The sequence below is a fragment of the Ochotona curzoniae genome, unplaced genomic scaffold (genome assembly GCF_017591425.1).
Source record: "Ochotona curzoniae isolate NIBS_2020 unplaced genomic scaffold, NIBS_Ocur_1.0 scaffold_4506, whole genome shotgun sequence".
Taxonomy (NCBI): Eukaryota; Metazoa; Chordata; class Mammalia; order Lagomorpha; family Ochotonidae; genus Ochotona; species Ochotona curzoniae.
Genome location: NW_024467119.1, coordinates 20,043,431 through 20,065,374, shown reverse-complemented (window position 1 = coordinate 20,065,374; position 21,944 = coordinate 20,043,431). Strand labels below are relative to the sequence as shown.

At 45.2% G+C, this 21,944-nt stretch overlaps 1 protein-coding gene across 5 annotated transcripts in view; it reads right to left on the bottom strand.

Annotated features, from left to right (window-relative positions):
* Positions 1-300: 300 nt before the first annotated feature.
* The window catches only part of ART3 (ADP-ribosyltransferase 3 (inactive)), a 37,157-nt gene continuing 15,513 nt past the window's right edge, over positions 301-21,944 (bottom strand). Inside the window, exons 4-11 of one of the 5 annotated variants that reach the window (XM_040966926.1) lie at positions 12,582-12,614; positions 11,663-11,695; positions 10,716-10,745; positions 6,258-6,290; positions 5,714-5,746; positions 4,545-4,577; positions 2,670-2,702; positions 301-654 (exon numbers count right to left, since the gene is read on the bottom strand). In XM_040966926.1, coding sequence (XP_040822860.1) covers positions 527-654; positions 2,670-2,702; positions 4,545-4,577; positions 5,714-5,746; positions 6,258-6,290; positions 10,716-10,745; positions 11,663-11,695; positions 12,582-12,614 — 356 coding nt within the window. In that variant the 3' untranslated portion in view covers positions 301-526. The remainder of the gene's footprint in view (positions 655-2,669; positions 2,703-4,544; positions 4,578-5,713; positions 5,747-6,257; positions 6,291-10,715; positions 10,746-11,662; positions 11,696-12,581; positions 12,615-21,944) is intronic. The other 4 variants (XM_040966928.1, XM_040966927.1, XM_040966929.1 and 1 more) reach the window with 4 other exon arrangements.

The window sequence follows — 21,944 nt, the reverse complement described above, 5'->3', positions numbered from 1 at the left end:
GCCCTGAAGGTTGATCTGCTTTTATGTAGCTTTTGTGGACTACTGAAAGGGACTTAATCCTTTTATGAAACCCTGGCCAAGTGTGAACAAGTCTTACTGGAGCCCATGCAGACCCGCTGAGAGGCACCAGAGCATGGACGTATTTATTGATCAAGGGAAGATACGTTCTGAAGGCAAATGTGTTCAATGAGGTAAGGAGGATACTTTTTAAAATTCTAATTCAGGCATTCATAGTAACCACTGACATTAACCTTAGACATGTCTGGTAATTCTGAAATAATATCTGATAAACTTTTATTGAATTGAGACCAAGATATACAGTTTGTTTTTTTCAATCAGGAAATATAGAAATAAACATTTTGACAAATGAATCAACTTTCTAAATTTGCAAAATTCATAACAAATATACACAGTTCTCATTTTATCAAGTGACTTTGGCCAACAAGTGAAAAATAGACGATTTTGATACCCTATGGGCTCCCTATGGTACATTTCAAGTACAGAACAGGAAAGGTAAAGTATCAAACTATAAAGCAACAAAGAGGTTCTTAGCAGAAGCACTGACTACAATGACCAGCATCCCCAGCGGTGGCAGGAGCATCTGGCCGGAGGACGCCGAAGGGTACGTTTTGGGACCTGGAACCGGACCTGGTGCTGTTGATGAGAACACAGTCATTTTTTACATCTAATAGCCACTCACACCCTGTGCCTGGATATGGAAACAATACTGCGAATGAGTTATTTGTAGAAATACTTCTCCCTAAACTAGTTTCATACAAACAATTATAGACTTCAGGCCGTACTCATACACCATTAGAATCTGGTCCTAGGTTTCATCTAGGATTTCACAGGCTTTTCAATTTAATGCCAAGACAATTATTTTTGTTGTATAAGCTGTCTAGGATTCTAGCACATTTTCTGTATATACTTCTAAGTTATGGTTTAACTGTTCATCTGTTTTTGTGTTTAAGATTCAGTAGAAGGGCAGACAGACATCTTCCACTTTCTGCTTACTGCCCAAGTGGCCACGGAAGCTGCGGCTAGGCTAGACTGAAGCCCGGAGCCAGGAGCTTCATCTGGGTCTCCCGTGAGTGTAGTTGCATCCACTGCTTTTCAGGTGCAATAGGAAGCTGCATTGGAAGTGAAATATCCAGCACCCATTTGGGAGGCCAGTGTTGCTAGCAATGGCTTAACCCACTGTGCTGCAACTGGCTCATTTCTTGTGTTTCAAAAAAGACTTTACATTTCATGTTTATATTCAGCTAGTTACCAAAATACAACTGGGAACTGCTGGGTTGTGAATAGTAGGCTCTGCAACCTAATATCAAATAAATAAGTGCTTTTATCCTTCTACAAATAAACTACTTTGAAAAAAACTGCTGCTCTAAGCTGGTAACTGATTGCTGGTGTAAGTTTCTGTTCAAGCAAACCAGAGGAAGGCTGACTGACAGATTTCAAACACAATCATGCTTCAGACTTCCTAAGTTAAGCCAAGAGAAACAGTCAAGTTCATAAAAGCCATGTCAGTTACTGACCAGTTCTAAGCATGCAGTTAGGAGCCAGCATCAGGGGTAGCAGGTAAAGCTGCCACCTGCTATGCCAGCATCCCATATGGGCTCTGGTTTGTGTCCTGGCCACTCCAGTTCAACTCCCTGCTAATGGTCTGGGAAAAAGCAGAAGTTGATCAAGCACAGGCGTCCCCGCCATCCACCTGGCAGGCCTGGGGAGTGAACCAATGGACTTTTTAAAAGCAAACATGCAGTAAAGCATGTTCAGGTAAGAAAATGGACCGGCAGGTACACTCAGGCAACAGTGTATCCTACAAAACTGCCCAGGGGCACCAGCGTCCGGGGGCAGTGAGGACAGCTGTCAAGAGGCTTTTTGTTAAGAGTCAATGCAGTGTGGAGGTAGAAGGCTCGCTGGCTGAACTGCTCAGCACAGCCCTCACAGTGCAACATCTGCATGCTTCCCACACGGCTTCCAAACGTGCAGCTAGATATACAGTGTAAGAGACAGTGATCAAACCCAGAAATTAAAGCAGTTTCACATGTATATGCATATAATTTTAAGTATTATAAAGATTAAGCAGTTTTCATTTAGTGTCAGCTGCATTTCATCACTTATTGCAGCAGCAGCTTCCATTCAAAATCCAAATTGTATATATAAGTATCCACTTCATTGAACCTTTCGCTATACGCACAGCATTTATAGGCTGAAGTGCATATGTTTGTTAAAATTTGAGTTGAGTTTTTAAAATGGGTGCAGATATAGCCATGAATCTTGTTTCAAGATAGTATAGGGCCTTCTGAATAGCTGGTATAAAAACGGAGATCTTCCCAGGTCAGGCTTTGGATCAACTCAGCTCCGGCCATTTGGGGAGTGAACCAGTGGATGGAAGTTACTTTTCTCTGTAAAATCTCCCTTTTCAATGTATATTAAAAGGGAGTTTGGTGTTGTGAGACTTGAGAACCACTGCTCTAAGCACACTGTCCAGACACAGTGGAAAATGACTAAGTTCCCAGCCACTCACACCAGCACTGGGACAGGACGTTGTACTCTGATAATGCCTTAAACTCTTGACAACTCTGTTCCCTTTACTGAGGAAAAATGCATTTCTTTTTCTATGTTACAGAAACATTTACCAACAGAGGAAATGAAATATTTCTTACTGGGATTGTTGAAACTCCCGTGACTCCTGTCTTCTGAAATGTAGAGAGAGTTCAGTTAGTTACTGCGCATCTGTGTACTCGGGCCTGACTGAAGATGAAGTACACACAGGGACCCGGGGAGTGGGGTCGGGGCTGGGGGACAGGAAGACGGGAAGATGGATTTGGAGGTGTGGGGGAGGGGGAGGGAGAGGATTTATTTTTTTTAATCTGCACTCTTGAAATTTGCCCTTTACCATCAATGTGTGTTTCCATTAAAAAAGAGGTTAACATTTTTCTGCAAAGAGGTGCTTTATCTTCATGTTAAACTCAGATTCCCACACATCCTTTAACCCCATTTATTCTGTGCTTGCTTGTGGGCTAACCCTTCCTCGCACACTGCCACCTTAGAGTTCCCTGAGTGCAGTGTGTATGGTTGCCTGTATTTCACAGATGTTCTCGGAGACACGAACAAAGCCACAGAGGCACCCGGTGGTGGCGATGCCTTATTTCAGAGCCGCTGCGCTTAGCTGGTGCCTGCTTCAGCCGTGTGCTAGCACAGGAGTGCTGCAGTAGCACATGCCGGCGGCTCTGAAGCCGATTCTAGGAACCCGGCAAACAGGGACAGAATGAAATCTAAACTGGCTGTAAGACTTGACGTTTTGTGTGGCACAAAGTGAACGAAATTTGCAAAGTTTGGGTACTGCTTATCTCCGAGCCTCACAGGTCATTTACCTTTCTAACAATGTTCACGTCCTCACCTCTGAAGTGACATCACAATTAGCTTTTTGGATAATCTGAGATCCTGAGTACTGTTTAGACACTGCCTTTAAAAGAAGACTTGTGAGGGTCTGGTGTGAGGGCTTAATTGGCTAATCCTCCCTCTGCAAGTGCTGGGATCCTATATGTGCACCGGTTCATCCTGGCTGCTCCACTTCCCATCCAGCTCCCTGCTTGTGGCCTAGAAAAGCAGTGGAGGACGGCTCAAAGCCTTCGGACCCTGCACCTATGTGGGAGACCTGGAAGGAGCTCCTGGCTTCAAATCGGCTCAGCTCTGGCCATTGCAGCCTTTTGGGGAGTGAATTAGTAGATGGATAATCTTTCTCTTTCTCCTCTGTAATCTGCCTTTTCAATGAAAATTAAAAAAAAAAAAAAAAAAAGCTATGTGCAGTACACACAGCTGCCCAGGAGGGGGCACAATAACCCACGGTTCTGCAAAACGCAGACGCCTATCAGAGGAGGGGTGGGCTAAGGCGACTCCCAATGTGAGCATGTACAGTCCTCACACTTTTTTTTTTAATGAAAGTCTGATTTGCAGAGGAAGATCTTCCATCTATGTATTCACTCCCGCAGTCACTGCAACAACTGGAGCTAAGCCTTCCAAAGCCAAAAGCCAGGAGCGTCTTCAAGGTCTCCCAACGTGGGTGCAGGGTCCCAAGGCCTTAGGCCATCCTCTACTGCTTTCTCAGGCCACAAGCAGGGAGCTGGATGCAAAGTGGAGCAGCCAGGACACAAACTGGCATCCATATAGGATCCTGGCACATTCAAGGCGAGGACTTTAACCACTAGGGTACCATATTGGGCCCCACCCATACGTTAACCATGCTCTTCCTGCATCTGCACTTTCCCCCACAGAAACTGTTCACCCCGGGAAGCTGCCTGCTGCATTCCAGACACAGCTGGACGCCAGCTGGCCCAGTTCCAGGTCAAGGGCTTTAACTTTTGCTTGGCCAGCGAAAAGGATGGTTTTTGGTTACTCAGCTCAGAAGTTCTCAACACTGGCCCCTCCAGGCTTGTCTGCTGGGATTCCAGAAACTTCCCAGGCTCCCGAAAACCGAGTCTTAAGGGAAAGTACTTAGAACCCACTGGTGCCTCCACGCCCAGTGAAGAATTTATTACCTGGCTTTTCATCTGGTTGTATAACTTTTATTCCTAAATAAGAAAAAGATTTTCAGGTTGTAATAAAGACAGCTATCATTTAATTTTCTCTGATTCATGTTGCCACGCTGTGTGTGAGCAGCAGTGTGTGCCTCAGGTGTCACATGTGAAAACATGGCCAGAGACGTCTGGCAGCTTACACGACCCAGGTTCCCAGAGCGAGCGAGTGCCACAGGAGGCTTCCTGGAGCTGGCGTTGAGCACAGTGCACGTCCGTCCCTCCGGTGCTGCTCCAGTGGCCTCACACAGCCACAGGGGCTGGCAGGAACCAACGAGGTTGGCCTGGCTTCAGCACACTGACACTGCACACACATACAAGGTGTCGTCAGCATCTCAAGATGCACCCAGCAGTGGCCGCCTGCGCCACCACAGAGCCGCTGGACCCTTCTCTGAGCCTGCCGCCTTGTGGGCTGAACATGCCGTTTCTGAACACAGCATGTGCTTTCCAGAGCCGTGTCAGGCAAGACCCAGAACTGGACAGATGCAAGCAGTTAACTGATGCAACAAAACCTGACTTCTCTAACAGGTGAGTGTATTCCCATGGTAACAACAACTACGAAAAATGTCATTTCAAAGCACAATGTGAGCACTGGATAGGGCCTTACACCCTGAGCTTTCATGGCTTTATACATCCTGCAGACATGTCCATGAAATAAAGACAAGTGTCGGCCACACTTGCAGATGGCAATTCTGAGACCTAGAGAGGTGTCAGGACTGTCTACAGCTGTCTGAGAACAGATCATATTACGTCGCCTTAATTCTATCTCAGGGAAAATTTTAAGCATAGTAATCTTCTTTTGTAAGTGTAAAATCAGGTCCTTCTGAGAAATGGGCCTGAGGTTAGAGCTCAGCTTCTCCGGCCAGCGGCGCTCTCGGGGGGGCCCCTGGATGCCTGACTCACGCCCCTGCTTCTAGAGGCAGCCTGAGTCGGCTGCAGTCCCCGGGAGCATCCGCACGTGCTGGCGAAGAGACGCGGTTCTAACTGAAGAGGCCTGGGTCTGTCCTCACGGCCTCGTCCTCAGGCAGCCCTCTGCATGTACTCGTGTCTCTATCTCCCTGGCTGGCTCCTGCCCTCAGGCCTGCCCGCCCCCCGGCTGGCACCTGCCCTCAGGCCTGCCTGCCCTTGCTTACCAGGTAGTACGAAGGGGTCTGCAGTTTGCATTCCTACGTGAGAAAGAAATGTTCATGATTTGCAATTTCTTCGAGTAAGTATAACTTTCTAAGTCTGGTCTAATGAGCTCAACAGATAAAACACTCCAGGTCCCACTGCACTGTAGTTTCTGGGCATTGATTTATAAACACTAGCTACATAAACCCTCCCTTTGCAAGCCCGCATCAGCTTAGAGGAGTCGAGGGCTGTTACCTAGAGGTTGCGGAGAGTGAGAGGTTCCTAGGCAGGAAGTACTGGTCTCACCATCAGTGAGGGACCTGCAAGGTGCTGGGCTGTCCAGCCTTGCCCTTCACACCCCTAGCAGAGCCAACTTCCTGCCTCACAAACAGGCCCCAGGAGCAGGTGAATGCTACAAGGAAAAGCGCTTTCTCTACTCTCTCCCTGCTACATCTCCAGCTGGCCAGCGGCAGCTCTAGGGAAACGCTCCCAGTGACATCTCTCTGATGCTGAAGGAGTGCCTTACCTCACACCTGAGTTCAGACAGGAAACAGAAAGCGACCTTACCTCGTATTTGGGTGGGATCCTGCAATTTCACATCTGAAAACAAAACATGAAAACCGCTCAGTGGCCATCAGTCACTCGCTCTGGTTTGGCCCCTTGCTTGTGCGTCCTCCTGTGGGTGCCCCAGCTTGCCCGGTCTCAATCAGTACTCGGAGCAGCCAGTCACAGGCGTTCTGCATGAGCTGCCCGGTCCTGTCCATGCCCTCCTGCTGTGTGCTAGGATCTGCCGTGCTTGCGACAGACAGAAGGCTTTGACCAGAGACCAAACACAGCTGGCCACCGACCCTGGACTGTTAGTCTCCAAAAAAACTAAAGATCCTTTAAAAATGAAAGTACTTAGCCTCAATTATTTTGTTAACGTAGCACGAAATGGAGTAAGCCAGTTACCCTCCATTGCTAATTCTGTATTTCCTCCATCTCTATCACTCATACAAGCGGGAGTTACTATGCTAAGCCACAGTTTACAGCGTGGGTTCCCACATGGGAGTGCTGGTGTGAGTACCAGCTGCTACGTTCTCCAGCCCCTTGCTCACTCTGGGGAGTGAGCCGAACATGGCCAAGTGCTTGGGCTGGTGCCGCCAAAGTGGTAGACCAGGATGGAGTTCCTGGCCCCTGTTCCGCTGGGGTGCCTGCTGCAGCCATCTGGCCAACAAACCAGTGGGTGCAAGATTTCTCCCTGACTACAAATCTGCCTTTCAAATAAGAAGTGTTTAAGATTACTTATTTCTTTGAAAGGCAGAATTACAGGAGAGGGGGAGACCTTATACCCTTTGGCTCACTCCCCAAATAGATGTAACAACAAAAGCTTGGTCAGGCCAAAGCCAAGATCAGGGACTTTGGATCTCCTACATGGGCCGCAGGGCCCCAGGGACTTTGGCCACCTTCTGCTTCTTTCCCATTAGCAGGGAGCTGGACTGGAAGTGAAGCAGCCAGAACAGGGCTTCACATGGGATGCTGATATTACAGGCAGCTGCACAGCCCACTATGCCACAGCCAGGTTTTTTTTTTTTCTGTTTTTAAAGGAGAAAGAAAAATTTTTTTTGAATTTTTAAAAATAAGTTTTATCGTTACAACAGTAAAAATGTAAAAGAAAATAAATTATCTTTTAGTGATGGGACAAGATCTAAACTCCTTAATGTGGACCTCCACGATTTCCATAACATAACGTAACTTGTAAGTGGCACACACTGATGGGCTAAAATCTCTGCTTGTCTTAGTTCTGCTATCATATTTTACAGTTATGGTTGGGGGCGATTACATGCCCTCTGAACTTCAAGTCCTCATTTACATAAAATAAACTCTTCCACTGAGATCAAAGAAACTACAAAATTCTTGGGATTCAATAAATGACATTCCTCTGCTGTAGTTCCTCAAATTTTCCATGCTGGGTACTGTTCTTGGACAGAGGAGGCCTCATGTTTTCTAACCTTGTAGTTAGCTCAGAGAATAAGTAAAAACATGATTTCCCAGGTAAAATAATGAGCCTTGGCTTTTAATTTAAGGTTGAGAATAAGTAGTATTGAAAATATAATCAGGAGCCTGGTACGATAGCCTAGTGGGGACTGGTTCATATCCTGGCTGCTCCACTTCCCATCCAGCTCCCTGCTTGTGCCCTGGGAAAGCAGTGGAGGACGGCCCAAAGCCTTGGGACCATGCACCTGCATGGGAGACCCAGAGGAAGCTCCTGGCTCCTGGCTTTGGATCAGCTCAGGGCTGGCCGTTGCAATGGAAGATCTTTCTGTCTTTCCTTCTCTCTGTAAAACTCTGACTTCCCAATAAAAACAAATAGAACATTGAAAAAACAAAAGATACTCAACTTGAATGTTAATTTAGCCTTATAGTTGTCTTTTTTAAATATATCTAGTGGAAAACTTAGAAAGTTTTGAGAAACGATACGAGGACAGTGTAACAAGGGAGACCAGGAGAGGATTCAACCTTATAAAGCCTAAACGCTGGTGAGAACAATGGTTAGGGACCCAGAATCGCACAGATTTGTCTATTTATTTGAAAAGTACAGTTACAGAGAGAAGGAGACACCCATCACCCCAAACACACACACACACACACACACACACACTCACTAGCTCTATCCACTGGTTCATTCCCCAAATGGTTGCAACAGCTAAGGCTGAGGCTGGTCCAGGCAGAGGCCGGTGACTGACTAGGAAGTCCATTTGAGACTCCCATGTGGATGTAGAGGCCTCAGCACTTTGGTCATCGTCTAATACTTTCCCAGGTCATCAGCAGGAAGCTGGATCAGAAGCGGAGCAGCTGGGACATGAACTGTTAGCTCAGAGGGGATGCCAAAATAAGAGTCACTAGCTTAGCCCCCTGCACAAAAATACTGGTCCCGAGGCAAACAGTTTTTGTTGGAGTTTTGGTTTTTAGATTTGCTTGACTAACCTAAAATTGCCAGGATAAATATATTTTCCATAATATTTCCTGATTGCAAATACATTATAATTGTAATGACATAAAACACAGGATGGGCCTGGCGGTGTAGCCTAGCGGCTAGAGTCCTCGCCTTGAACGCCCCGGGATCCCATATGGGCACTGGTTCTAGTCCCGGCAGCTCCACTTCCCATCCAGCTCCCTGCCTGTGGCCTGGGAAAACAGTCGAGGACGGCCCAAAGCCTTGGGACCCTGTACCCGTGTGGGAGAGCTGGAGGAGGTTCCTGGATCCTGGCTTTGGATCAGCATAGCTTTGGCCATTACGCTCACTTGGGGAGTGAATCATCGGAGGAAAGATCTTCCTCTCTGTCTCTCCTCCTCTCTGTATATCTGACTTTCCAATAAATAAATAAATCTTTAAAAAAAAACCACAGGAAATTACTAAGAATTAAAAGTTGCTTAAAATCTCAGAGAAACTCATTGTCAACATTTTTGGTGTATTCTATTTTTGTTATATGTTTCTTAATAAAGCAGAGGTTTTTACTCATTTTGCCAGAATGCTAGCCCCAGGGCAGGAGACAAGGAGGAGCCAGATGGAGCTGCAACACCATAGAGTTCACATTAGGACTGGGAGAGTAATCAGGCTGGGCTGGAATAGGCTGCAGTACCCACCTGCAGGAGCTGGAACAGGGAGCCAACTAGACTGTACAATAAGATTGCAGACACGGAGGTAAGGTGTCATGTCAGCCTGAGCCCAGTGGGGACCAGGTACATGAGTCCCAGGGATGGGGTATCTGACAGGGCTCGGGTAGCTTGGCTCAGGTCCTGGGGCCCACCTGTATGGTGGGGGCTGCGTTTCTGAGCCCCGGGGACAGTGGAACTGGTGGGGTGGGGTTGCTTGGCCTGGGGAATGAACCAGTAGATGGAAGAGCTCTCTTGGCCTGCCTTCTAGGTGAGTGTCAGGTTCATGAGCCCCAGGGGTGACAGATCCAGTTGGGCTTGGGTCACCTGACCTGGGTCTCAGAGCCCACCTATTAGGTGGGTGCCAGATTTGTGAGCCCCAGGGGTGGGGGATCTAGTGATTCTTGGGATGCCTGGTCTGGGTTCTTGGAGTTGCCTGCAACAGTATGTCCTACTTAATGAGAAAGGTGGAGCAGTGGATACAGGCTATCTTGTAAAAGGAGAATACGGCAGCTCATTTGGTGCTGTAGCAGAAGAAGAGAACCAATTGGACAACTACCCCAAAGAAATGATAACAGCAAAAAATCTTGGTGAATGCAGCCAATGGACACTGGGAGGGTGACATCATCCTTGGATCCGTGAAATCGGCAGCATTTCAGAACTATCCAAACCACCTGGACAGAACCCTCGGAATATGTACACACTGAGACTCTGGATCGATACCAGGTGGCAGTTCCTCATTCGTGGGTACTGGGGCATATGGAAGGTCGTGAGTGGCTTCCCCCTTCGTCTCTCTGCTTCCCCAGGAACAACAAGAAGAAATAGCAAATTTGGAAGCAATGAGTTCACCCAATTTTCCCTAAACCTTGATCCTTCCCAACCTGATCAACCATGTAATCATTATTTTAAAAAAAGAGAGAGAGAAGCAAAACAGGCTGGCATTGTGACGTAGCAGCAGAACTGCCAGCTGCAATAGTGGTATCCCACGTAGGCGCCTGTTCGCGCCTTGGCTGCTCCGCTTCCAATCCAGCCTCCTGCTAAAGTGCCTGGGGAACAGGGGAGGACAGCCCACACGTTTGGGTCCTTGACATCCATGCACAAGATGCAGATGAAGCTTTGGCTCCTGGCTTCAGTGGGGCTCTGCCCTGTCTGCTGAGGCCATCTGGGACCTGAAGTAGGGTTACTGTGAGATGCAGGCTTGTTTTGTCAAGTTTTTTTTTAAAAAAAAATTTATGTGAAACCCAAGAGGATCTCAGGCATAATAAACTAGGATGTGAAGACAAGCTTTGCTATCTTCCCACTTCTCTTACCATGCCATGCCTGCCACTCTTGCTCATAACGGAGTTTCCTGCAAAACCTAAGCCCCCATAGACCACAGCAATGTCTTACCAGAGTCTTCTAGCTTCTGGTTTTCATCACCTAAGTTACAGAAAGAAAGAGCACTTTTAATGTTGGGACAAAAGATTTGGAACTTGAACTGCAGCATAACTACCTTCATGTAACATTGGCATCAGGGACCACAGGGTAGGTCCAGTGCGTTACCATGACCAAATTCAAGTATCAGCCAGAGTTGTAACATACAGCAGCTAACATGTTTCTCTAACCTAGTGTATCAACAAAAACTAGCATACACAGCAAGCCTTCTGGAGTTTGCTAGGAGCCAAAAAACAGCTCTTGAAGGCAGCGAGGTCCCTCATCAGACACTGTGGCAGAAATGGGCGAACGAGAGGACGGGCTGCGAACGAAATCCAGAGCACCGTGAAATGCTTCGCTTCTCTCCCCACAGCAGGTAGCTTCCGGAACAAACGGTACATTGCAAATTTATAAAAAGTTTGGAAAAGTTAGGAAAAGTCCTTTCCTAGTGTCAACAAGGAAAAACTTTTTGTGGACACATGGGCTAAACCTAATGAAAAACTTAGATGCAAAGAAATAATTTGTGTTGTGTCTCCCTATGTGAGAACTTTTCATAAAACGAATCATCCGGATATTTCGGTTAAGTGATACCAAACATGAAACATCAGCATATCTGAGAAACAGAGATATACTCGGCTTTCTGTTTGTACCTGAATGCTTCGCTCCTCACAGCCCAACCTCAGTGACGAAGTGCAGAGCCACGCCTTCGGGAAAACGGGCGGGCCACCCTCAGGCCCCTCCCTGTTAATCCTCTAAGTCTTCATGCTGCCCAGGTCTCCACAGAGCCAGCTCTCTCATTCGAAAAAGGTTATTTTTCCCACCTTTTGTGTCTTTCCAAACTACTGCTTTGCGGTCTTTTAGCTAAGAACTACATCTGTATAACAAGAAGGCACTATTAGATAGCCACGTAAGGATACACTCACCACGGTTGTAGACATAGGTAGGTTGAAGATATTCTGAAATATGAACACGTTTTCATTACATATTAGCATTCTCACATGCATATATATATTATACATACATATGTATTAGGGATATACATATATTTAAACCAGTTTCTATTTGAGGACCATACAAATATGGTTATTATAAAATACAAAACTCCAATTCAAAAACAAATGTATATGGATTGATTTTAATTACATGGGCTAGATTCACAGGAAAGCTAGACAAAAAGTTAGCTGGAAACAGATTCTTGTTCTCAAACGCCTTAAAAAAGAAATTCTTCAAAGGACCCACCGGGAGTGTGCACCAGCCCAAGGCATTTCCCGGCACCTCTGACTTCAGCGTATGGGGGCTACTGGGTAATGCTGCCTGCCTCCTCAGACCCCTGTCAGGTCCTCCTAAGGAGGGCTCTTTTTGTTGAATCCTCCTATCTCCCCACTGAGGATGCTGCCACACACTGCATCACCATCTGTCAGCCCAGATAAGCCACAGTCATCCCGTTCCTTCTGTCTCACCCTACTCTCCAAGCCCATTTATCCATTCCCGCTGTCTCCTAAGCCATCAAAACATCACAGACATCCAGGCCCTTGCGTAGGAGCCGTGGAGAGGTGACTGAAGTCCTACAGGGACATGTGGGAGTCCTCAAGCCTCTGGAAGGACAGCTAGAATGAGGCCAGCGTGTCCCAGTCACAGGCAGGGTGGTGGCAAGAGCAGGGGTGGGGCAGCAGGCAGTCCTGGGCTCCGCTCCAACAGGGAAGAAGTGGCACAATGTGCAGCTTTGAGAAAATGAGGCCTGATGGTCTGACAGCGCAGTGGTGGGGCCGCTCTGCTGTACACCCATGAAAAACAACACCGAGAAAACTCCTATTACAGACGCCACACTTCACAGGAACTTACCTGGGTTCTCCACACAATTATCAGTTTTCAGTCCTGAAACACAAAGATAAATCTTTATTAGTCTGACATAATTGACCCAAGTAAAACACTTTAACTGTTTTGCAGTTACTAATCTCAACTACCAGTTTCTATATTATTAGATCCAGAATTTAGTGGATTCAAACTATAGCACAATTTTGTAATTTTGTGCTCACAATATAGCCACCAAACAAGTGTCTGAACTTCCACAAAATATTTAACTCTTCTGGAATTCAGTTTCTTTATCTGCAAAGGTCTATCCAGGGCTAAATGATGTCCTTCTGCCACAGAAACTGACCTCCAGGGACGGGAAACGAAGGGCCTTTACATCACTCCAAAGGGCACCAGTCTGGATCACTCGTAATGCCTGGGCCTCGATCAAATCTTCTCTGGAGTTTATACAGAGCAGTGGCTGAGCTGCTCTCAGCACTCGGGGAGCGGGGGCAAGCAAGTGGGGTGCAGAGCAAATGCACAGAGGGGGCGCTTCTGGGCCATCACAGTCCTGGGGACTTCCTGAGTTGTCCCAGCCAGCTTCTCCTTATCTCCTTTCTTCTCTTTACCCAACTCCGCCCCTGTGAAGCCTGGCGTCTTGCCATGTGATCTGTGTCCTGCGTGAGAGCTTGCTTTTTACCTACATGCAGACTGGTCTCCACTTCAGCTCTATTCTTTGATTCATCCGCAACAGTTAGGGGGAAGATGTGCCAAAAAAATTCTCTCCTCAGATGGTAACCGTCCTCAACAGCAAACCTACCCTCCCATCCTGGCACTTTCTGTCATCTGGAGACAAAGAATGTCAATCAGATCTTTCAGATCCTTTAACACAGAAACAAAAATCTGTGTGTGAGGAGGCCCGCGACTGCTGCAGCGCAGGGACACGGTTACCGCTGCAGTGGCCGCCAGTGCCTGACGGCATGGGGACCTGCCAGTGCCCAACAGCCAGGCACGAAGGTGGTGAGAAGGCATTCAGGCTGTGCCAGGGGGCGGCAGGGGCTCTGTCCTGCGTGTCTGGGGAAGGGCGGTGCCCAGACACTCTTCTGCATACACCGCTAACTTGTCGGAATGCTTGGCTACTCGAATCATTGTGTCAATTCTGCGTTTCTCCTTCCTGGACTTAACTTTCATTAAAATTTTTAAGAGCAGGAAAGTAAAGTTTGAGTTTCTATGTAGTAGCAGGGTAAAAAAAAAAAAAAAAAAAAGTAAAGAAATAAAGTAAAATAAAAAGGGACCAGAAATGAATATAAAAGTAAAAGAGAGAAGGCACAAAAAACAGCTTGTATGTGTGAAAACACAGCTCTAGTCCAGAAAAAACATCCACAGTGCCATCTCCCATCTTCAGTGTGGTCACAACACACAAGCCCTAGATACTGACTGTCTACGCCCAAAAGAAAAGCCAAGATGTCATCTTGCACATGGGAAGGCATAGCAGAGATTCACATGTGCGTGTGCCCAGCTTAGCCCCTGCAATGGCCCCAATGCAGCTGACCAGCTTGCAGAACCCACACGTACCCAAACCTAGTCTCACAACAAGAGCGGAGCTGTGCACTTCCCTGCGTTGGCTACACAGCCGCCTACCCACAATGTATGCATGCACTGAGTCTGAAACACTAACAGCAGCCCTAGCCATGCTGCCACAGGGACCCACACAACAAAACTGCCATTCAGATGGTGGGCCCAGGCCCAACAAATCATGATATACCCCACAGTCCTTTACACCCACATTAACACCTAGGCCACTGATGTAACTATAGACATTGTTAGCAAGGATTATAGTTGAAGAAATTTTCAAGACCACACTATTGAGTTAACCTAGGATCAAAGATGACACATCACACTCAGCTGATATCCTATACCCACCTAATGGACAAAGTGTCTCCTTGTGGAGGGAAAAACACCACAAAAATAAAGCTCTGCAAAATTGAAAACACTAGATGTGCAAATGTGACATTGGGACACAAGAAACATTGGGACGCAAGGAACATAACACTCAAGTGTGGGAGATTGCCTCTGGATCTCTGCCTGGTTGGCCCACATGCAAGGTCATAAGGACATGGCACCCATGTCCCCAGGGGAGCCCTCTGGCAATGGTCTTGGCACACTGAGACCTCAACCTGACCTGATCACTGGTCATGCCAGCAAGAACGGTGGGCTCTGCCCATTTCTCCTCTCTGTCCTTGGAGAAGCTGTGCTGGCACTTGCTTGCTAAGCAACTCTTGAGAAGTAGGTGAGGTCCCACATTACCTGCCAGTCACATGTGGTGTTTGAGACCTTCAGCACACCTGCCAGTTGTTCATGGTCTACAGGACCTATAGCGTGACCGGAAGATCCAGAAAGATGGAGATGACTTCTAGCCAGTTACAGTGCCATTGGTGATAGGAGGACTGTCGGAAGATGCCCTTCTACCTTCCCTTTTTCTTAGTCTATACAGGTTTGTGCTTGCCTTACAATAAATGCACATGCTCGATCAGACTGTCTCTGCTGGTTCTTGCTGGGGAACACTGCCCACCTCCTCCTCTTGGTGTTGCAGGGGCCTGCTGATCAGGAACCTCCGAGACCCAAGGGGTCACAGTGATTCTCTGGTAGTAATGGACCCCAAAGCAAAGGAGATTTTCAAAATGTCTGAGAAGTCCTTCAAAATAAGGCTTTGATGGAAGCTCAGTGAGATGCAAGATGATACAAATAATTCCATGAAATCAGGCAAACAATTCATTGGTTGAATAAAAAAATCAACAAAGAAACAATTATCATAAAAAATAAACCAAACAAAATTTAGAGATGAAAACGTCAATGGATAAAACAAGTCTAATTGAGAACCACAGACTATGAAGACAAATATGAAGACTAATATGAAGACAAATTTCTGAACTTGAAAATATCTTTTGAATTAACCACACACAGTGGGGGAGGGGCAGGTGATGAAGAGTGAAAAAGGTGAATAAAGCCTATGGTACTCAAGCACATCATTAAGCAGACACACACTTGTATCATAAAAGCTTAAGTGAGAGAGGAGATGGAAAAAAGTACAAAAACCTTATTTAATGAAATAATAGCCGTACAGATATGGAACGCAAAGAATTCCAACTCAACCTAAGGAAGTCCTCTACAAGGTACATCCTAATCAAGCTGCCAAAAATGAAAGACAGGAAGCCAGCGCCATGGCAACATAACAGGCGAAACTACCACCCACAGCACTGGTATCCAGCTCCCTGCCTATGTCCTGGGAAAGCAGCAGAGATGGCTCTAGTTCTCGGGACCCTGCATCCATGTGGGAGACCCAGAGGAAGTTCCTGGCTTTTGGCTTTGGACTGGCCCAGTTCTGGCCACTGAGACCATTTGGGAAATTAATTAACAGATGAAAAATCTCTGTCTCTGTCTTTCTTGCCTTTTCTGTAACTCTGCCTTTCAAATAAAAAAAATTTTTAAAGAGCCAAGATAGAGACAGAATTCCAAAAGTAAGACAGCATCCAATCACACTTGAGGCAATCTCCATTGGATTGACAGTGGATTTCTCAGCAGAAACCTTACAGAGCAGACTATGAGATGCCACACTCTGTGAGTGTTGTGATGCACATGATGCTTCATGGCTCTGTGGAGGGTGGGGGCCATCAGATGGGTATGGCTGCCTACCATGGCTGTATTGAATAAACCACTAAGTAATGAAAGAAAGAAACTCTGATCCAGCTCCCTTCTAAAGGGCCTGGGAAGGTAGCACAAGATGGCCCAAATGCTTGAGTGCCTGTTGCCCACATGGGAGATCTGGATGGAGTTCCAGTCTCCTGGTTTCCACCTGGCCCAGACACAGCTGAGAGCTATTTTGGCAGCGACCCAGCAGATGGAAAATTTTCTCTCAGTTTCTCCTTCTTTATCATTCTACCTTTTGAAAAAAATAAATCTTACACCACCTATGAATAAATTTAACCAAGAAAGTGAAAGAGCAATTGGAGGGTGCAAGGAAGCTAAAAGGTGTGGTTTTCTACCAGGTATTTGTGCCTGATCCACAGTTATTGCAATGGAAGTGGAATTTTCCAATGGGATCATGTTTACTGATAAGGAATGCAATCTGATTACAGAGCTAACATTCCACTTTTAGCAAATTTCCCAGAAAAAAAAAATAGTACAGAAAGCAGCTAAACTGCAATAACACTTTCTTGAGGAAGGATAAAGGATTTTAGTGTTCTTCCCTTAGAATTTATTCCCAGGATCTTGGATTCATATCGAAACTAATGTCTAAGGCCACCGGGGCTATGCTTCCCAATGAGACCTGGATATTTTCTCCACAACCTAAAAAGAAACCACTTTTAGTTAATCATTTTTAACACCCACAATATATTTTATCTTGAAAAATCACAGGCAAATTTGTAACAATAACAGAATTTTTAGCATGCTAAATTTAGTGCAATAATTTTATCCCTTTAAGAGTTCTTGTCATTTTTCATTTAGAGATAGAGTAATGTTAAGTCACAATGAGACAAAAATCTATCTTCCTGGCTTAATTTTTGAAAATTTCCTGGTCATTGTTTTTCACCGTGTTTCAAATAGCTTATGTTTAATCCCTCTAGGGAGTGAGATTTTGACCCTGCATTCCTATTGGTCATCTCTGGACGGCAGCAGATGATTCTAATCTAGGGACTTTATGCTGCCTAGGTTTAAAATTCCACACCCAAGGGTGAGGCCAACTTTTAGTCAGTGCTCTCCAGCCACAGCACCAGAAGTGGCATCATTTCTGCCAGCTCCACTGCAAATGGATTTCTGGCTGTTGACAGGTAGAAGCAGATGGGTGAGGGGAGAGATGGAGACTTCGGTGTGTAGTGTTTGTAGATTTCCACAGTACAATCCCCTCATAGACTGCTATCCATAGTGTCGCTTACCAGCAGTTAACCGCAGTCCAAAAATATTAATACTTTTCTTGACACTTTCAAGAAAGAGGGACATTCACACAATTTTTATTACAAGATACTACAAGTCACTCTATTTTATTATAGTTTTTTTGAACCTCTTACTGTGCCTAATTAACAAAATAAACTTTATTAGGTATGTGCATATAAAAAACAATGAGTATTTGAGAATCAAGATGGTGGAATAGGATAAGGAGGAGACGTTTAAACAGATGGAGAAACATTAGCCAGTGTGAAGCAGAGAGGGCACATTCCAGGAATGGGTGAAGACAGAACGACAGCAGAGGGTGCACCTGGAGACTGACAGACACGGGAAAGTAGTGGACACAATGGAGTGGTACTGCAGTGACTGATACCCCAGTGGCATTCGGCAAGCAGCCATCTGAACTCCACCACCAACAAGGTGGGAAGGGGTGTTCACCGGGAGCTCAGGTGGTGAACCCAAAGAACTGCCCGTCCTGCTGGTTTGTTTGATTTGACTAGGAGCAGAGACAGAGCAGCAGATTCCAAACAGGGAGTGTGGGAACAGGCTGGATTTCATAGCCTAGTCTACCCTCTAGAGACAAATCAGGTGCCATTTTGTGTAGGGAGGCAAAGGCTACGGAACAAGACTGAACATGCACTAAGCAGGGTGTGAATTCATTTCTAGCTCAGTGAATTGCAACAATGTAGCATCATATATGTTCTACCCAAAACAGATCCAGGTATCCCCCAGACCTGATGGCAAGCAGATCAAGAACTCTAGCACTAGCACAACAGGTGCCATTTTGTGCTAGTGCGGCAAAGGCTTTGAGACTGTAGGGGCAACAGTGAGCCGTACATGCGCTGAGCTGAGAGAGAACTGGCTGAATTCAGTGCATTGCACAGGTCTCACAGGGAAAATAATATCAACTTTGGCATCATACATGTCAAAATAGATCCATGTGGCCCTCAGGCTTAATGGCCAACAGGTTCCGGCAAGATTGGCACCAGCAAAATCAGCATCAACAATAACCTAGCTATAAAGGACACCTGGTGTCTCTCTAATCCTGGGACTTGCTCGGAACCAGGGGAAAGGTTGTACAGACAACACTGCAGCTACATCTTGGGATAACAGGAAATGGAGAGTTGTGAGCCAGAAGGTGGGGCTATAGACACTGTGGTGGAAGCCTAACATAAGGACCCAGACCTGGAACTTGATGGATGAAGTGGCACAACTGACTGCAAACGAAGAGCCATGTACCAACTGCAATAAGTAAAATCGCATTGTAGACCTGTGGGTGACACAGCTAAGAAACCTGTCTTAAGGAGAAAACTCTGCTAACCAGACGTACAATGACCAAGAGCAAAAGAAGAGACAGAAGCACAATAAATACTACTGAAGACTCACCCGCACTGGAGCAAAAGCCTTTGCCAACCTCAGAGTTAAGTGAGGAAGACATCGAGAAATGGGGGATAAAGGATTCAAAACACTTGTTATAAAGCTTTGTATCAACAATGAGAAGCACATATAGGAATTCAAGGAGTTTCAGGAGTATGTCACACAGGAAAGAACAACACTGAAACAAATTCAAATTGAATTATTGGGAATGAAGGATGCAAGAGAGCAAATTAAACATTCAGTGGAAAATCTCCATAATAGAATGAATGAGGCAAAAGAAAGAATCTCAGAATTGGAAGATATCTCTTGTCACAATGGGGAAACAATCAAAAATCTGGAAGTAGAGCTGGGTCAAGCTGAAAAAAAGTATTCAAGAATTGAAAGACACTATTAAAAGGCCAAACATAAGGGTAATGGGAATTCCAGAAGGTACAGAAAGAGAAGCTGGGTTTACAAATTTATTTAATGAAATAATAAATGACAACTTCCCTAATCTAGAGAAAGAATTGGGAAACAACATCCAGGAGGGGCACAGAACTCCCAACAGGGTTGACCAAAAGCGATCTTTGCCATGACACACGATAATCAAGCTCTCTGCAGTCGAACATAAGGGGAAAAAAAAATCCTTAAATGTCCATGTGAAAAAAATCAGTTGAAATATAAAGGAATATCAATTAAAATCACAGGAGATCTCTCACAACAGCTCAGAAGAAAGTGAAGCAACATATTCCAGATTCTAAAAGCAAAAAATTGTCAACCCAGAGTAATGTACCCAGCAAAGCTTTCCTTTGTCTTTGAAAATGAAACAAAATTATTTCACAGTAAAGAAAAGTTAAGAGAATTTTCCTCTTCCAAACCTGCCCTCCAAATGACACTTAAACATGTTCTTTTGACAGAGAAATAGCATCCACCAAAACCAAAGGCAAATGTAAAGAACATCCCAGTAAAATAGCAAAGAAGACTAAATCAATGAACGACCCTTTGCTAAAATGACAGAACCAAATTACCACCCACTCATATTAAGCCTGAATGTAAATGACTTAAACTCTTCAATCAAACATCATAGATTAGTAGGCTGGATTGAAAAACAAAACCCATTTGTTGCCTACATTAGACACATTTCACCACCAAAGATCAGCGGAAACTATATCTCCTGGATTTTCATTTTTTTGTTAGTTTCATCACTTTAAAATACTTTCTTCTGATCAAATTCTTCAATGACTCATAGATCGTACAGTGGCATAATTTTCTTCAAGAAGGATCTTGATTATCATTTTTATTTCTTCAGCAACACATTAGTTATTCAGTAGCATGTTATTTAACTTCATGGCATTGTTAATTTCTTTTTTTTTCCCTGTGGTTGATTTTGCTTTGTGGCTTTTCATGTAAGTGGATGTACAGTAGCTGTGTAATGGAGACTATCATATCCAGATGTGAGGATACAATGCAATATGCATCTCTACTTTCAGTTCAAAGATGGACTTTTAGTGAAACTGTTAACTATATCTTGACAATAGGATGCTGGAGACTCTGCTATTGTTCATGCCTGCAAAGATGGACATATGACTGTTTGTGAAGAACTATACAATAGTAATGATATAGGGGAACTCAGTAAGAGGGGAGCAAATTGGGGAATGCATAAGGGAAATCCCAGGGCCTATGAAACTGTATCATAAAATAATAATAATAAGAAGAAGAATAAGAAGAATAATAAACTAGTAGAACAACAACAAAAAAGAAAACAATTAGTATACACTGAGTTTAGTAGCCTCAGTTTCCCGGGAAAGGGGTTCAGGGGAGGCTTGTGGATACAAAGCGATTGTTGTGCACCTCTGACCCATGGCCAACTCATGCCAGGGTGGTGTAAGAGAACTAAGGAGGCAAATGCATGCCCACAGTGAGCTCCTGAGAACCGTCTAAGTTGGCTCCAGATGGCTTTGGCTATGAACAGTCCAAGTTATGGCTGCTGAGCCAAAGAAGCATCTTTGCTTTCAACACAATTTTGTTGATAGGCAGTCAGAGACTTATTCAGATGCAACTTAAATGAACACTCTGGTGAATTAAAAGATGCTGAAAGTACAATATTTAAAGAGGTACTCCAAGATCAGGTAAGAGCAAGCAGTATAATGCGTAACCGTGACAGTGACAATTTCCTTCACTTATCCACTGCAGGTAATTCAGTATGCACACAGCTCCTGTCACAAGTGGATTGGGCCCTCACTGAGGTGTTGATGTCTCTTCACCACTTTCCTACTATGTTTTTGGCTTTTTAGTCTCACAGCATCTTGGCTACACTGATTTAAGATCTGATAGTCCAGTTCATTTCTGAGGTCTTCACGTGTTCACTCTGCCAGATCCAGCAGCAGTTAACTTTTGGTTGAGACAAGACAACCATTCCCATTAGCCAACCCATCAGCAGTTTAGTTTTGCAGTAGAATGGAAGCAGACAGTACAGCATACTGGTTGGCAGCAGCAAAGGATCAGTTATACTGTCCCCAACAGAAATATTCAGAGGTCCTGGACTGTTCTTTAGTCCCGAACAACAGCTCTGGTACAAGAGTCAAGATTACGTGGGCTGGGACAGTCTCCCTAGTTTCTATCTCAAGCCATGTACTTTCTTTTGAATCTTAAATGATTTGTACATCATTCTGTTTTTCCAGAACATAAGAGAACACCCAGAAGTACCACATCACATTCAGGAAGGCTTGATGAGAGCCTTGATCTCCACCCAGTGTTTAGAGTTCATTCACAACCCTCCCAGCTCAGGTGTATTTACCAAGCAAGGTCTATGCTTAATGCACACAATGACACAGCTGTAACTCCACCTTCAGTAGACTAATGGACTAGTGCTAGAAGAAGAACAATAGCAGGCTGTTTTTACAGGAGAAAGGTGCTTAACAAGTATGTTTGGTTTACCTCTCTGTCACTTCTTTTTTCATTCAAAAAGCAGAGAAGCACTGAGAGAGTTCACCCATCTGCAAGTTTATTTCCCCAAATGTCCACAACAGCTGGTCCTGGGCCAGGCTGAAACTAGGAGCCTGGAACCAACCCAGGTCTTCCATGTGGGTGGCTGAGACCCAAGTACTTGAGCCA